The sequence below is a fragment of the Bemisia tabaci genome, chromosome 10 (assembly GCF_918797505.1).
Source record: "Bemisia tabaci chromosome 10, PGI_BMITA_v3".
In the NCBI taxonomy this organism is placed as follows: Eukaryota; Metazoa; Arthropoda; class Insecta; order Hemiptera; family Aleyrodidae; genus Bemisia; species Bemisia tabaci.
Window position 1 is genome coordinate 29,160,980 of NC_092802.1, and position 16,725 is coordinate 29,177,704.

Sequence of the window (16,725 nt, forward strand, 5' to 3'; positions counted from 1 at the left end):
TTTCATATCAGACATTACATGAGGATTGTTGTTACAATCTGGCGACATGAAGTCCTTATTCGAATAATCAATGCCTCCAACAGTGTAAACGTAGATCCAACCTCCAAAGATTGATAGCTCCCCACCCCCTCCCCTCCCTTCGGAAAATACACTCTTCCCGCGGTGGACGCGCGGGTCACTTAAAGACAGAACAACTGAGGCCGGACACTCAAACTAAAAAATCACGCGCGCGAAGCGCGCGTCCTGGGGGGGCTTGGGGGGGCGAAGCCCCCCCAAAAACCGGCGCGGAGCGAAGCGGAGCGCCGGTTTTTTTTCATCTTAATTTTTACTTCTGAGCTCAAAATCAGAATCCTAAATTTTGTATGGGGTATGGAGGCTTTAGGAGTTTTTTTTTTCTTCTTCTTTTTTTAAGCATCCTCAGTCAATCTTTGGGAGTTTTTTTACTCAAAATTATACTTGACTCAATTGAATCTAAAGACCAATACACCACTCAAAAGCAATGAAAAAAGTATACCTCTAAATGGACCGCGTTAAGCAGAGAGGAACCAAGCCACATCAGCTATTAGAAAATTTAGCTGGGCAATTTAATTTATTACATGAAAACGGTGAAGCGGATTTGTTTGAAAATACTCCACCCATTGCTTCAAACACAGTGCGGTCAGGAGCGGTTGGCGTGAGACGCATAGCGCCTACAAGACTGCAGGAATACTTCACGCATTGCGCCAAACACAGTGCTATCAGCGCGGCGCAGGCGCAGCGGCGGCGGAATAAGTTAAAATTATTAAACCACATTTATGTTTTTTCTCTCATAATTTTTTGGTTCATTTCTTATAAATGGAGGACCTTGTCCACACAGAGACAGGTTTACGGAACTTAACTTTCGCGCAAAGTTCCGTGAAATTTTACTAATAGTGGTGACAGGGCTTTCGCAAAAAATGTATCCAACATGAGTAGGTAAACGCGTCTTATGCACCCCTCCCCCTCCGGCATGTTCACTTGATGGTAATTATTAATGTTTCGAAACGAATGAGAAGGGGGCGGCAAAATATAGGCGGCCCATGGGCGGCAAGTAGGTAAATCCGGCCCTGGTTAATACTACTATATAGATATTTAAATACAATATTCAGAGTAGTGAGAATGCAATGACTAATCTTTAAATGATGCTCAGGAATTAAAAGATAATAGAATTATGCCGTAATACCCGGTATATACACATTCTGTCCCGACTAGGAAAATGTTGCGGTGCTCTGCTGTAATGGGTCAGTTGCGCTGGTCACAGAATCGTGTTTTGATGCTTGATTCTTGGGGATAAGCTAAGAATAATAAGATCTGTCTAAACCGCAACTTTCTACATTTAATAATAATCGAGATATCTCTCTTTCAAAAGTCGGGGTTTTGACGTCATCCACCGCCGATAAAAGCAAGGTGGAAGAAACCATGGGTGTCACTACCGCGGTGGATGACGTCAAAACCCCGACTTTTCAAAAGGCAATATCTCAGTTATTATTGAACGTAGAAAGTTGCAGTTTCGACAGATCGTATTATTTTTAGCTTATCTACAAGATTCGAGCATCAATTCACGATTCTGTGACCAGCGCACCCTACCAATTGGACGAGGGAGGACATAAACTTCCTTGAACAATTACTTAACAGAAAATATAATTTATTGATTCTTTGGTTTTAAGGGTTTGGTTCCAATGACACATTTTCGACATAAAAATAAGACTAGTTTCACAAAAAGGTAAACCACCACAAAAATTATAGCAGCACATATCACAAAAACATCTAAAAAGAAAAGCTGATACCATGGCATGTGAACCGTTAGAGGTTTTAGGTGATGAGCACCCTCATGGCGGATTACGTATTCCATCCAATAAATAGCTGTATCCACGGGTGACATTGGTTTGTCCCTGAAAATTTTCGAAGCTCTACCGATGTTTTCTTTAAACCTGGAACGAAGGCAAAAATTAACCAATTATCGCTGAAATACCTTGAGGAGAGGAAGCTTACGTTTGAAAAAAATTCAACTTGTTGTAAAAGAAGAAGAAGAATCTCCTCACTCAACTCTGAAACAAAAGCTCATATCGTACGACTCAAATTTAAGTTTCTCCAGTAACCTCGTAGGTTCCAGTACAGTCCAGCGCTAATTTCTTACACCTCAACTGGTATTACTATTTTAGTAATGATGTAATAGTGAATTCTCACGCTGAAGTACTGATAAAGAGCACCGTATAACTGCCGTGCTAAGGAAAAACGCCGTTTAAGCCTTCAGGCGTTGCCTGGTTCCCCTTTGTAAACCACGAATTTCCGGGAAAATTTGCAAGAAAATTTATTCCAATTTTTTAGATAATTTTGTTCTCAGTTTCACCTAAAAGTCCTGAAATTTCCCAGGAAAAATATTCATAGCTTTCCTCAAAAATAGACATTAAATGAAAGGAGATTTGACAACTCTCGAATGTTCATACGACGTTTTTACTTTAGCACGGCAGATAATAAGCCTTCAGTCATTACCAAAATTCCATTTTCCAAGGCAACTTCAAATACATAAAACATTAAAATATAATTGAATAATAAAATAGAAAGAAATGGAAAAATAAAGGTTTTATCAGAGGAAATGTGGCAACATCTGGATGTTCATTCATTATACGGCGGTTTATCTAAGACCGGTGACACAATTCAGAACGCTATAGTGCATATGTAGTACCCATGAGTCATGATCGTGTACTCAAGATAGACGAAAAGCTAAGATTTTCCTTCAAATTCGCTTGATACCACATACCTACTCCGGAGTTCAAATAGTTGCTCGCTTGATTTCCGCGTGTGAAAAAGTAAGAAATTACACAGGATCCATCCTAATAAAGCGGAAGATAAGCGATATTTCGAATTGACACGTTAAATGAAAAGGATTCACGCACTTTCCATCTTGATATTGTGGGAAATGCGCGATTTTTCTAGTGATTTTCTTCCAAAAAATGAGAAATTTCGCGATTATTACCGAAATATCGCAGCAAATACGAGGCTCTTCCTGCACTTTTCTACAATCATTACAAATTCCGCGCATTTCACCTCTAGAACACGGAATTTGTTGTTTAAGATCACAAAAGATCACACAATTTTCACCGTTGTATTACAGGTAAGGTAAACAATTGGAAGATCATTGGTATACTTTAGTGATTGGTTGATGTGTCGGAAGTGCCCTGACTTTCTCTTACTTTTCCTGGTTGCCGCAAATTTCCTGACTTTCCTGGTTTTCTAGACCGCCGCAGTACAGTGGAACGAGCGAATAGAAGAGGTCGTACATGAACTTTTTGGCTCAAATTTCAAATTTTGATGTTCATTTCGTCACAAATTCTATTTCAAAGGGTGTTTCTTTAAGTAAACTTCACGACAAAACTAATGAAACCACTCTTAAATTTCTTTGTTTCATGTTAGCGAAAATATAAGCCTTTAAAGTTTTCCAGATACTGTCTGACTTTTCTTTTGTTTTTCTTATTGCCTTGGTCCAGAGGGTGCCGACAACCCTGCGATCATAATCTGGAGATGCAGAATGTTCACGAACTAACGACCGATCTGTCGCTCACGAATGGCGCAGGCAGGAGGAAATTTGCTTAGGCTACGACCGTCAATGATGAATGATGTAAAATTAATTACGTTTTGATAATACTAATAATAACAACAAAAAAAAAAAAAAACATTTTTGCCTACACTTTCCGAAGTTATGTACACGCGCTACCCTTCACATTTCCAAGCATTCCTAGTGTGCGCATCTCGGAATTTAGGAGTGATTCGCGAGTCAAGAGCCGAGAGTGACACGAGACGTAACGGGAAGACGGAGCAATGCTTGAAGTATTCCTACAGTTTTGCAGGCACTTCCCTCGATCATTTTCGGAGGAAAGTTCAAATTTATGGAAATGTTCTTCCGGAAACTGAAGTCCATAGATCCGGTCACAATTACGAGGCAAGAAAACTTACTCGCTCGTCTACAACAAGGAAATCGTCTTGGTCTATTTACCGCTGACTCGGAGATTTTAACGAAGAGTAGAAAAGCTGAGTTGGCGAAAGGTGTGATACATCGAAGTAAGTAAAATTGCGTATCCACAAAATGAAGGAGAATCTCTGTTCGGCTGATGCAGGGACTTTAACGCCGGAGCAGAAAAGTTGAACGGGCCGAAATGCGTGATACACTAGTACGTGGATGACAGTTGAAAACTGTCACCAAAAACCACAAAATGTAATGACGTTTAAATGAAATTTCAGTGCTTTCTCACCTTGAATCCGTTAATACTGTATTGATTGCCCAACGCACGGATTCCTGCGTTGTATTCAGGTACGCTAGGTGTATTCCGTAACCAAGGTATTCTGCGTTCGCTAAATTACTTTGTTGATCCCCATAGAACGCCGTTCCGATGATGGGCACAGCGTAGTGAATCGCCTCCATCAGACTTGACAGACCCCCATGAGTCATAAACAAAACGCAGTTTGGATGTGCTGGGGGGAAAAATACTAAATTAAAATAAAGGAAAAAACTAAAACAACTAATTGAAAATCTGGCGATTGTCCCCAAGTTTCCTGTATTGCTGGACCATCAAGCAGTCGAGATTTGCGCTTACCATAAATTATCATAAATCCATATTTTGCCCATAAATTACGCAACGCTCTTGGGGGGAGGGGAGTCGAATAGAGCGTTGCGCCATTTTGTTTTTGCGAGTTAATGGTTAAGAAACTATGTCACTAAAGCGTTACACGAGGAAGGGGGGGTTAAAAATACCGGAAATGCTTGTTGTATGAACACTCCCTCATTTTATATTTTCGTAAAGACGTTCTGCATTCAAAACAATACCTACCATAAAAATTCTTACAAAAACATTCTTCCTTCTTACACGCCCGTCCCTAAAAAGACTAATATAAGAAGAAAAATCCTTTTGAGTCGAGCTGAATGCTCGAGTTGGCATGTTTATAATAGATTAATTATGACGTTCGATCGTTAAGAATAACTTATCAATTGCTAAATATATATGTAAAGTTTATCGGGGAAATTAATAGGATGCGTTAAGTTAAGTTTTAAACATGCCACATGTATATTGAGAACGCAAACCATACGACAAGAGTATGCTTCTTTACTTCAAACCATCATCCGTTCTGTACGTCGAAAACAGAGACAAGAGACCCTCCACTGGTATCTCGGCTATGGTGGAGGCTTTTACACTCGGGACTTCAGCATTCTAGTGCTGACTTACCTACATGTTTGATGTCTAACAACATGTTGGCAGTTTCGTTTTGCAAACAAGCCGAAGTTTGGGAAACTTGTTTGGCTCATGACGTCACCCGAAGCTCATCATCCACCATGTAGGTAGGTCAACAGCTGGAAAAAGAGTGAAGACTGTTGCTCCCTTATTTTTGTCTATACGGAATTGTTGATTCCCCGGAAGTAAAAGCTTCCACCTGTCGCCAAGAGGCCAGTGGAGGGTCTCTTGTCTCTGGTCAAAAAATATACAGAGGTTATGCGAAATTTGAGGAGGATATTTTGCGAGCGTCGAGTAGAGTATCTGAATGTAAAGTACCTAAAACACTCTTCTGGTCGAACCAATTCCTTACGAGGACGTTCTCGGGGATATCGAAGTTGGAGGAATTGAGGTAAGAGGTGTCTCCTTTCATTAGAACGGTCTGCGGCAGATCTTTGAAAACAGATAGATAAGCTTGGATAACCTCCTTCCGTAGCTGATTTATTTTCACGAGTGATGATCCAAAAGAGAGATAAATCACACCGCTCTTTGCCTTATTCATTATTGTTTCCAGCTCCTGCAAGCATAAACACGAGGAAAAAATACATTAATGTAAGTCACCAATCATCCATGCTCCTCTATTTGCCTATACGGCGGAATTGAAGGCGCGAGTCAAGTGGGGTGGAACTTCATCCGTGCTCCCCCATTTGCCTATACCACAATATTGAAGGGGAGAGTTAAGTGAGCTGAATCAACTGACAAAATCACAAATCGTTTATTGGTTCAGTCAAAACGTGCACCTGGATGTTATTGTAGCGTGCTATTCGTTCTTTCCTGTAAATTTGATCCTTATCGCAATGGAGATGTTGTATGTGTGAGGAATTTGCGATTTGACTGTTGATTATAATGTAAAAGTTCGCGAGAAACACGAGGGTGGCACTGGTTTTCTCTGAAATCAACTCCCAAGCTAAAAAAGCTCTCAAGTTGAGGCCAAAATGGAGGGGATATCCCACGCTATCCTGAGAGTCCACCTCTACATCAGACAACTCTCCATGCAAGGATAGGGAGCAAATACATTTACAGGGCTGCCATTTTAATTGGGGACTCCAAAACTGAAAACACGGCAACCCTGCTAATGTACTTGCTCCCTATCCTTGCATAAAGAGTTTGTCTTGATGTAGAGGTGGACTCTCAGGATAGCGTGGGATATCTCCTCCATTTTTGCCTCAACTTGAGAGCTTTTTTTGAGCTTGGGAGTTGATTTCAGAGAAAACCAATGGCACACTCGTGTTTCTCGCGAACTTTTACTTATGAATCAACAGTCAAATCGCAAATTCCTCACACATGCAACATCTCCATTGGTTCAGTCAAAACGTGCACCTGGATGTTATAGTAGCGTGCTATTCGTTATTTCCTGTAAATTTGATCCTACTCGCAATTCTTTATTTTTCCTATCCTTTTGTTCCTCATATTTTTTCTTTCCTCTCTCAGTTTGTCCTTGTTTATTATTGTTTTGTCCAACTTCTCCCACTGACTAACTTTACTGTGTGGCGCCTGATGCAGCCGCTCTTTACCTATGCGCCAACCTTAATCCGGCCATGCTTTGAACACTCTAACTTTTTGTTAACAATCCTGCTAAGCGAGAGAATCAGTCCTTTGCCCTTCTTTAAAATAGTTTAGTCGACTTGCTTGCGCCAGAGATGCAAAATGAAAGTTAAAGGAATAAAATTTCAAAAAAATTCGAATGGAACTCCATTTCCCTGAAAAATGAAATTTCAACGCTTTTTCAGGGGATGCAAATGCAACTCGCAATAAATAATCGAGAATTCGACAAGAAACTTCATATTTGACTCATGCTGATTTTCATTAAAATGCGTTTCATGGCGTACTGAGTCCATTCCAGAAGTCCATAAAATTTCATTTTATAAAGTTTCATGCAATATTGCAAACACCCTTCAACCAGAAACTGAGTTCTTCGGACTGCGTTTAGAAAGGAACCAAGCCTCATCAGCTGTTGCCAAATTTAACTGGGCGATTTAATCTATTTACAAGAGAACGTTTATGCGGATTCCTTTGAAAATGTCAAGGAATTTCCTTCAAATTGTGCGGAGAATTCATTAAAATTTGCACCAAAATCCGCACAACCCTTTCCATGTAAAAAATTAAATTGCTCAGTTAAATTTGGCAATAGCTGATGTGGCTTGGTTCCTAGGCTTTCAACTTAACGCGGTCCATTTATGGGCGGTCGCTGACACTAAGTGTCACAATCATTGGCAAATTTAGCAAATCGGCAACATTGTTTTTCTCCATTTAAACCTATGGAAATATATCGATTCCTGGAAGGGCCAGGCGCTCCGACAAGAATCGATTAATTAACATAGGTTTAAATGGAGGAAATCCGGTGTTGCAAAATTGCTGGATCCGCCTCTGGTCACGATGAATCTTAATTACCTTGTCCAAAGGCTGTTCTTTGATGTGGGCCCCAGAAATCTCAATCACGTGCGGTGGGTAGAGTTTGGCACCATCCACCGCGGTATTAGCGGTGATGAAGAAGAGCGAAACATTCCTTATCATATCCGAAATGCGGGGCAATGGTCCAGGAAGATGCTTGGCCAGCAGTTCGTCGTGTGCAGGAAAATAGCAATATTCGTTGAAGAGCAACGCTGTGAAATGGATCAGCGCGTTATCCAGCCTTTCGAAGAGACTCAAAGGGTACACGCTCGCGTAAGGAGAGTCCTTCCAGGGTAGATACGCAAGGGCATTCATGGCGCCGGCGCTACGGAGGGGCTCCGTTTCGTATCCGTAAGAGGCGTAAGTAACGACGGGGGCGTTGAAGATGTGTCCGAGGACAACCAGAGGCTCCTGCCCGAAGAACAACTCCGTGAAGATGAGGTCAAATTTGTTGTCGCCGTTGCATAGGTCTTTGAAGACGGAGGATTTGAGGAGTTTTGGCATGTTGTGGTCGGCAAGCATCTTCCAAACGTTTACAGTGATGACCTTGGGTGGTTTGTTCTGGAACAGCTCCACCCAGTTTGCGCCGGCTGAAAAAAATACGGGGAAAATTAGCGACCCTGAAGCTTCTTAGAGGGTTGATTCAGGGTTGCCACCTAGTCTTGAAGATGAAATTCCCTGACATTTCCCTATTCTTTCTGATGAATTTTAGTGAAATTCCCTGACAGTTGAAGATGTGCCAGATAGTCAAGAGAACATAAAATGGACCGCGTTAAACAGAAAGGAACCAAGCCACATCAGCTATTGCCAAATTTAATTGAGCAATTTAATTTGTTACATGAAAACGGTTGTGCGGATTTTCGTGCAAATTTCAGTGAAAAGTTACCATGGTACCAAGCAAATTCCTTAAAATTTTCAAAGAAATCCGAACAAACGTTCTCTCGTAACAAATTTAATTGCCCAATTAAACTTGGCAATAGCTGATGTGGCTTGGTTCCTTTCTGTTAAACTCTGTCCAAATAGTGTTCAGGCAAAATTTATGACCTCGGGTGGTTTGTTCAGGAACAGCTCCACCCAGTTTGGGCCGGCTGAAAAAATTACGGTGAATTTATCGACCCTACAGCTTCTCAGAGGGCTGATTATTGAAATTGATAGGCACAGCGATTGACATGGAAGATACATTGAGAGTGGCGAGCGATCCTTTTGGTTGAAACCAGTGGCGTGGCGTGCTTTGCGATGTATCGATTGATCTGCCACTTAAACCTATGGAAAAGGATCGATAAACAGGGTGTTTGCAGCGAAAACCTTAATAATCGATATTTTACCATAGCTCTATAAATGAGGAAGTATCGATAATCGATCATTCACGCCACGCCACTGGTAGGGTGTCTACTAAAGCAGGCTGGTCAAAAATAAATACTTTTTCAGTACATTCTCAAGGATTACAGTACCTCCTCCAACAGAAAAATTCAGTACTTTTTCAGTACCTTCATTTGAAGAAATTAGAAAAATTTCAAAAATTTGGAATTGCGAAAAAAATGACGAAAATTTTTAAAAAATTCCGGACCTTTTTGCGGAATTTCCGCACTTTTTCAGTACTTCCGGACCGCCCTTAAAAAATCAGTACTATTTCCGGATCACAGGGAAAAAAAACACATTGGATCTGGAGTCCAAACTCTTGAAAACATTGACAAGAAAAAATACTCTTGATTCAAGCAGATTAAAGCTTAAATCAAAAGGAAATCCGCTCAAATTAAGAGGCTTGGTTCTTGATTTAAGCTAAAATCTGTTTGAATCAAGAGTATTTTTTCGTGTCAATGTTTTTAAGAGTCTGGACTCTAGATCCAATTTGTTTATTTTTCCCAGTGGACTTTCCGGAAATTCCGGACTTGTAGACACCCTGGAAACAAATTAGAAACGCCGGAATTTCCTCCGTTGATTGTACTCACGCATAAGTTGCTCGAAGCTCTCCAGTGCCAGATGGAAATGCCGGATATTAGGAGTCTCATTTTTGGGCGGAAAAGGGCTCACAATGGTGAGATTATGACCGCGACCTGCGAGGGCATGGAAGATGGGCTCCACTTGAGCGTAGTGACTCCGATACACGTTGGGCAAAAACACGAGGATGTTGTGGGCCGAGCCCCCAATCGCAATGCAAACAACTGTCAACACGATTGAAAACTGCATGACTCGACCGATGGGAGGATGATCGCGTAGTGCTACAAGTTACTATGCAAATCGACCGATCGGAGTAAAAAATAATAATTAGTCACTAAACATATCAAAATAAAGTACATACTGAGAACTAACGGTGGGAAACATGTAGCAAAATTAATTAATGAATAAAAAACTATCACTTTCCCGCTAGTGACCTTGTTATCAGTCGATAAAAATGAAAATCGCAAGGAGGCAAAAATAACTGCTTTCAGAAAATGGGTCAATTCCGCTAGTCACAGAATTCTGTTTCGATGCTGGATTCTTGTAGATTAGCTAAAAATAATAAAATCATCCAAATCGCAACTTTCTACGTTTAATATTACGATAACTTAGATATCGCCCTTTGAAAAGTCGGGTTTTGATGTCATCCACCGCGGTAGTGACACCCTTGGTTTCTTCCACCTCGCTATCATCCGAGTTTCACGTTGAACAACCAGTGCAAATGTACGTCACACCGACTGAACTCGAAGTCTTGTAGGCACTTATACATATGCGTTTTACGCAGGTTTTACGCCAACTGACCGACTGCACTGCTTTGAGTGCAATGCGAGAAGTATTCACGCAGTCTTGTAGGCGCTAATATGCGGTTCAAGCCGATCGCACTGTTCGGCTGTCGGATTTCATCCTAATTACACGTTAAGTAACTAGTGTAAATATGTGTCTTCCTGACTGATGAAACTAAGGTGGAAGAAACCAAGGATGTCACTACCGCGGTGGATGATGTCAAAAACCCGACTTTTCAAGGGGCGATATCTAGGTTAATATTAAACGTAGAAAGTTGTGGGTTAGATATTATTATTTTCAGCTTAACTACAAGAATCAAGCGTTAAAACACGATTCTGAAACTAGCGCAACTGACCCGTCCTTTAGTTTTTATTCAGCCTGATATAATGGTCATGTCACTGGCTGAGATTTCGGTAGTATTTGGTGACTTTTTCCTCTTTTAATTTATTCATATATTTTATTTTTATTTTTTTCAATTTAATTAAATACTCAAAGCGCCCTGTTTTCGTGCAACGAGGACATGGGTACGAGTGCACTGAGTGACACATTTCATTATCGCAAGAAGAAAAAATGTGGGACGCTTCGGCTTTTTCAATGGCTACGTCTGGATGCAACTTTTCGTGTTCTCGAGATGTCCTTTTCACGAGGGTAATGCGGATGTCAGTACAGCAAATCACGACCGATGGAATTTCAGCAATTTGCTCTTCGCGCTCAAAATTTTTTGTGATTAGAAATTATATCAAAAATCAGCCAAAAAACGACAGGAGGTCGAGGAAAAGTCGGGGATTTTAATTTTGAAAATATCTGAAAAGTCAGGATAACTTCAAATTAAAGAAAACTTGTCATCGATTGAATACTCGATTCCATACCGATTCAATACTGTCAGAAGCGATTGAATCCTCGACTCAAACCGCCCAGTCTTTATGCAGCAACGACGTATAAATGCACTGAGTGGCACATTCTGTTATTACAAAACGAAAACAATTTAAAGCGCTCCGGCTTTTTCAACGGCTAGGTTTGGATACAATTATAATCGGGATGTGCGTGTTGCAGACCAAAAAATTGCAGGCGTTTCGGTTTTCACAAGCACAACATACGGCTGCGGATGTTGGTTCTCAAACGTTTTCTACGTTGCGTTTACAATCGGGTTTCCTAAATCCTCGAATTTCAAAAGAGCCGAGTTTCATCGAGGCAGTGTTGACAAATGGTGAAAATTTTCTACCAAAAATAACTCCACAAAATAATCGCGGATCCACGGAGATCAATCCAACAAATTACTACGCCGATGACATTTCCGCATTTTCCAACGCTATAATGGTGCTATATACGACTCAACTGAATTTTGAGGATTTAATAGCAAACGCGGTTTTAAATGCATTGTTTGTAGGCAAGTCTTGGAGCCAGTGGTCGCGGTCATACGATCTGCCTCAGTAACAGTGGCGTGGCGTGCTTTGCGATGTATCGATTGATCTGTCATTTAAACATGAAGAAAATGGTCGATAAACAGGGTGTTCGCAGCGAGCACCTCAATAATCGATTCTTTACTGTAGCTTCGAATGCGGAAATATCGATAATCGATCATTCTCGCCTCCCCACTGCTCAGAAAGCCAGAGCGCCTGCAATTTTTTCGTCTGCAACACGGACATCCTGAGGACACAAATAGTTGTATCCAGACCTAGCCATCGAAACACCGTGGCACCTTACATTTTTTCCGCTTGTGATACCAAAATAAGTCATTCATTGCATTCATACGTAGTTGCTCCATAAAAATAAGGCGGTTTCAGTATGTACCTAATCAGATTGAAAAAAGAGAAATAGTGACTTCTTTTTTAGGAAAACTAAGGGCAAATCATGGAAACTTTCAACGACAAAAATAAATATATTGTTGATTCATTTTATCGGTAAAGGCTATGGAAATTTCCTTCTTAAATGTTCCATGTTGGACTGCATCTGCTTATGAACTATCAACCACAGCTAAGTTACTTCAAAAGAAATTATTCCGCTACCTGCGGTTGACATGATGCGTAACCAAACGACTTTGGAAATGAATGCTTCAGAACAGTGTAAATGTCCAAGTGTAAATATCTACTTAAAAGGCTTAGAGGACAAGGCGCATAAGTGTAGTTTTTGAAACAATTGAGATATTCATAAATCCAACTAAAACGAGTTTGAAAGTCTCTTGTGTGAAAAATTCACAACTAAAATCTAACTTTAATGCATCAACAAGTGAGTTTAAACTTCCTTTTCACCGAAAGGCTCGATGTAATTTTGAAACTTTGAACATGTATATCTTGAAACAGCAAAAACTGCACTTAAGCACCTTGTCTTTCAAGCCCCCCCAATTGGAATATGTTGCCTTGGAAAATTAAGAGGTATTTGTTTATTGATGAAATTGCAGATAAATGATACGGATGAAAACTGCTCGGAGACGTACCGAATATACGTAGAGGTGTCTACGATGATCGCCTGAATTCCATCACAAATTAGTTCGCAAACATTGGACCACGAACTGACAAGGAATTTCACTATGAATTACGAATAAAATTTAATTGATAAAAATAAAAAAGATGGAAACATGTACATCTGTTAAATTGACTGTGTGAGAGCAAGCTAACAACTGTCATACCCTAACACTTTCCTGTTTGCTGGCAAATATTATCTATCTATTTGAATGCTAGAATGTGATCCAACTTGTCCGTATCAGAGTGGACGTATTTTAATGACCAAATATATTAAACGGTGTCAATTATTGATGTATTTTTGATTACCTTTGGTAAGGATCTGTTCTTTCTAGATGTCCATTTCCGAGTAGTCGTCAGTAAGATTATCATCACAGTAGATCAAGTAAATGAGGTAACAAAAAACTGAAATGGAAATATTTGAAAGGAAATAAAGAATAACGAAAACTAAATTTGAGAAATAAAACAGTAATAAATGAGGTAGAAAGCGAGGTAACAAAAAAGTAAACAAATGTGCGCTGTTATCTTATCACTGCGTTTGTTGTTGTTGTCCTGGGCCTGGGGCGTGTTTTGATTTTGGGTACGGCAACTGTCCATAAGAGCGCAGCACCAGTAGGTCACATGACCTAAACACAAAAAGCCCGCCCGCCTTTTTCAAATATAACCGCGAAATTTTAATTTGACGGACCATGATATATTTATCTTTTCCTTTATTTCCTATTATAATCCCTCTTTTATTTCATTGATATTGCGCTATCTATTCGATCAATTATTCAGAGAACTTCTCTCTATCTTGGCAATCATTTTTTTATTTATTTAGGTATTTATTTTTTTTTTTTTTTAATTAAATCGCCGATTTGATACGAATTTTTAAGGGCTTCGAATTGATCAGAATCTCGATAGTTCACAATCAGTGAGATGGTTTGTTCATGTTAATTGTCCAAACCCAAAAAGCGTTGAAACAAGAATAAATGGTGTACGATCAAGATGTTTCGTCGCCTGCAGCCGATAAGACCCATCAAGAAAAATAATGGGTTTTTTTCGAGTTTTTACGGCAAATTTTAGTCAAAACTCATGTCGACAGCATGTTATAGTTAAACCCCGAAAACTTAACGCTTACCGGTTTTTGTACAGCAATGATTCGAAACTGGTCTTGACAGTTGGGCTACGGTAAAAACCTAAAAACTTTTTAGTTTTATCGGAATTTTTCTGAGGCAAGTTAGTGAGAACTAGTTTTAACTTGAAACGGATGAATTATGGAAAAACAAAGCTTACCTGACTCTGATCACTGAATGAGGGCGGTAAAGTGGCGCAGTTTTGGTTCCACTTCATCTTTGGCATGATAATAATGTGCTCCTATTCAAATTGAATCACTCAGGAGGCTGAAATAGCCTCTCACGTCACGCACAAATTATTAATCACGTGAACAAACACTTAAATTTACCTTGATGTGTAGACATTTTTCTTCAAAACAATTTTACATCTCAATATTTAAGGACTGTATGGAGTATCCGTTACACGCACTTTTAAAGAATTAGTTAGTTGATGCAGCAGAATTATGGGCGGAACTAGAAAGGAGTCGGGGGCCGGCCCCCCCCCCCCAAAAAAAAGAAAAATATCTACTAAGCCCCTCGCAAGAAGTATGAAGGAGTTTTTTTAATAAGTTTGTGAAATATTTTTCACCCCTGAAATTTTAATTCGATCATTTTTTCGAAGAGAGCAGCTCAAACTTGCTTTTCAGACGTCTTTTCAGAATTTTTTCAAAATTTTCCAAGGGGGACCTCTGGATATCCCCCCTGAGCCTAGGGAGATCCCTCGACTAGCCCCGATAAAAGTGAGTCAGCCTGACGTCAGGCTGTTTCATAAACTACCCTGAGTCTAACTGATTCAGGCTGACATATCGACATCAGCCTGAATCAGTCTGACTCAGGGTAGTTTATGAAACAGAGCCTGACGTCAGGCTGATTCACTCCCCCCCCCCCCTCCTCTTTGAAGCTAATAGAATCCAACCCATTCTCCCTAATGGGATATTTGTAATGTCCGCCTGCCCCTCCTCCACGTTTTTGGTGACCTCCTCCGCTCCCTTCCATAAAAATGTCCCGGTTCCGCCCATAAACAGAATGAGGAGTTGAGGCACCCGTTGGAAATTCGGTTATCGAGTTTTTATCAACTCCTCGATGTCGAAAGTGTAAAAGTCGTCTTAAAAACCCGGTTTTTAAAATTTACTTCGGATTTTTACAGGTGCAGACATGGTTAAAACTATTTTTGACGATACTCGGTATTTTTTCTCCCAGGTCCGACCTACGAAAAACCCAAGGTACACTCTACTACTAGTATGAACAAATGGAATTTAGAAAATCGTCGAAACGCGTAGATTTGACAGCGTCCAATGGGACGACAGCGACGCCATATTGAAAACTTGTTTATTTTCTGTTCTGAGGGTGGGTCTCGTCAATATCGTGCTATTTTTTCGTATTCTTAGTTAAGTTTTTCGTTGTTTTGAGTTTGATCAAATTTTCAAATTCTTCTGATAGCTCATTGAAGCTACCAGATCTGCCAGAACCTCACTTTGAACTGCGCGGCAAAGACGGTACGACTTGCGACGTCACTCGATAGCCTAGATTCTCAGCGCTGCCACTTCGGCACCCCTTTATCCATACCTGTAGTAGAGTGCATACCTTGCGAAAAACCGTTTTCCGCATTTTAACGCTTTTCGGGAAGGGACTTGATATATATAATACATTTTCATACATCCTTCTCTTTGGGCATGGTATATATGGCTCCCAGCGACGAAGAAAAAATCCCCAGGAGGACAATTTAAAACTGTTATTTGCACTCGATAAATTGGACTACATTTTGCCAAGAGGAACTGTACTATTTCTGGCTCATTTTGGAAACAACGTATGTGTATGTGGTATTTAAGGCGTAAGTAGGACACAAAAATGAGATAACATGTTTTACCATAAGTGGCGATGTTTTCTCGAACATCGAAACGAGAATTTGCTCTTCGTTTATCTGATAAGTCAAGTGCCTAGACCTATATAAAACACTTGAATACATGCATTCATTCCGGTGCATTTTCTTCAGCACTTCTCCTTATATCAAGAGTTTTGCATATATTGAGTCTGAGTTGTTTTATTTCCATAATTTCTGTTGTTTCATTCATTTTTTAAAATGTATCCTTATTTGTATTTTTTTTAAAAAATAAATGATCTCCTTAAAATATATTTAGATTTTTTAAATTCAATTTTTTTATTTTATTCATTCTTTTTATTTGATTTTTTAAATCATAAAAATTAACGAACCTCGCTCAACGTTATCCGTAGAAATGTTAAAATCCTTTGAGTCTCAACAAAGTAGGAGAAAGAACATGAAGACTCACAATTCCTCCCATAGCACAGCTGATTCACTTGACCTGGTTTCGCAACACAAGCGAACTGAAACAACCTACGCAGGTTCTACTACACATGCAGGGAGCAACCACAGCGAAAAAAATTGTCTTTAGTTCTATTATGATAAAAAAGATAAAAATCAGCTTTGTGACCGAGTAATTTTAATTATTTGAATTTAAGGAGAAAGCAGACACTGGAAACTGATTAAAGGTAGCCGCGACGCGAAGTAAGACTGAATAATATTTACCAGGTAATTGATAAATGAAAAGGCGGGTAAGATACGAGCCGGTCCACAACGCTGTGTTGCCAGAGAGCTAAAATACTGAGAAAATAATCTCCGATTTATTAGTGCTAACTTACGTAACCGTTCGCCGTGCTGAAGAAAAACGCCATGTGAGAATTATAGACATTTTTTTCGAAAGTTTCAGGTCCAATAGAAAAATTCACAACTGTAGTTCCCTGAAAAAACGAGGGAAAAAT

The 16,725-nt window shown here is 39.8% G+C and overlaps 1 protein-coding gene across 12 annotated transcripts in view; it reads right to left on the reverse strand.

Moving 5' to 3' along the window:
• The window catches only part of LOC109032402 (UDP-glucosyltransferase 2), a 38,862-nt gene extending 22,346 nt beyond the window's left edge, over positions 1 to 16,516 (reverse strand). For 2 of the 12 annotated variants that reach the window (XM_072305477.1, XM_019044506.2), the window contains exon 1: positions 16,159 to 16,516. Coding sequence is in view for 7 of the 12 variants with exons in the window: in XM_072305472.1 (XP_072161573.1) it covers positions 1,664 to 1,949; positions 4,269 to 4,488; positions 5,562 to 5,799; positions 7,674 to 8,263; positions 9,623 to 9,860 (1,572 nt within the window). In the remaining 5 variants the exon portion in view is untranslated. Of the gene's footprint in view, positions 1 to 1,646; positions 1,950 to 4,268; positions 4,489 to 5,561; positions 5,800 to 7,673; positions 8,264 to 9,622; positions 9,903 to 13,162; positions 13,259 to 14,128; positions 14,318 to 16,158 lie in introns of those variants that run through there. The other 10 variants (XM_072305474.1, XM_072305476.1, XM_072305472.1 and 7 more) reach the window with 10 other exon arrangements.
• Between the last annotated feature and the right edge of the window lie 209 nt (positions 16,517 to 16,725).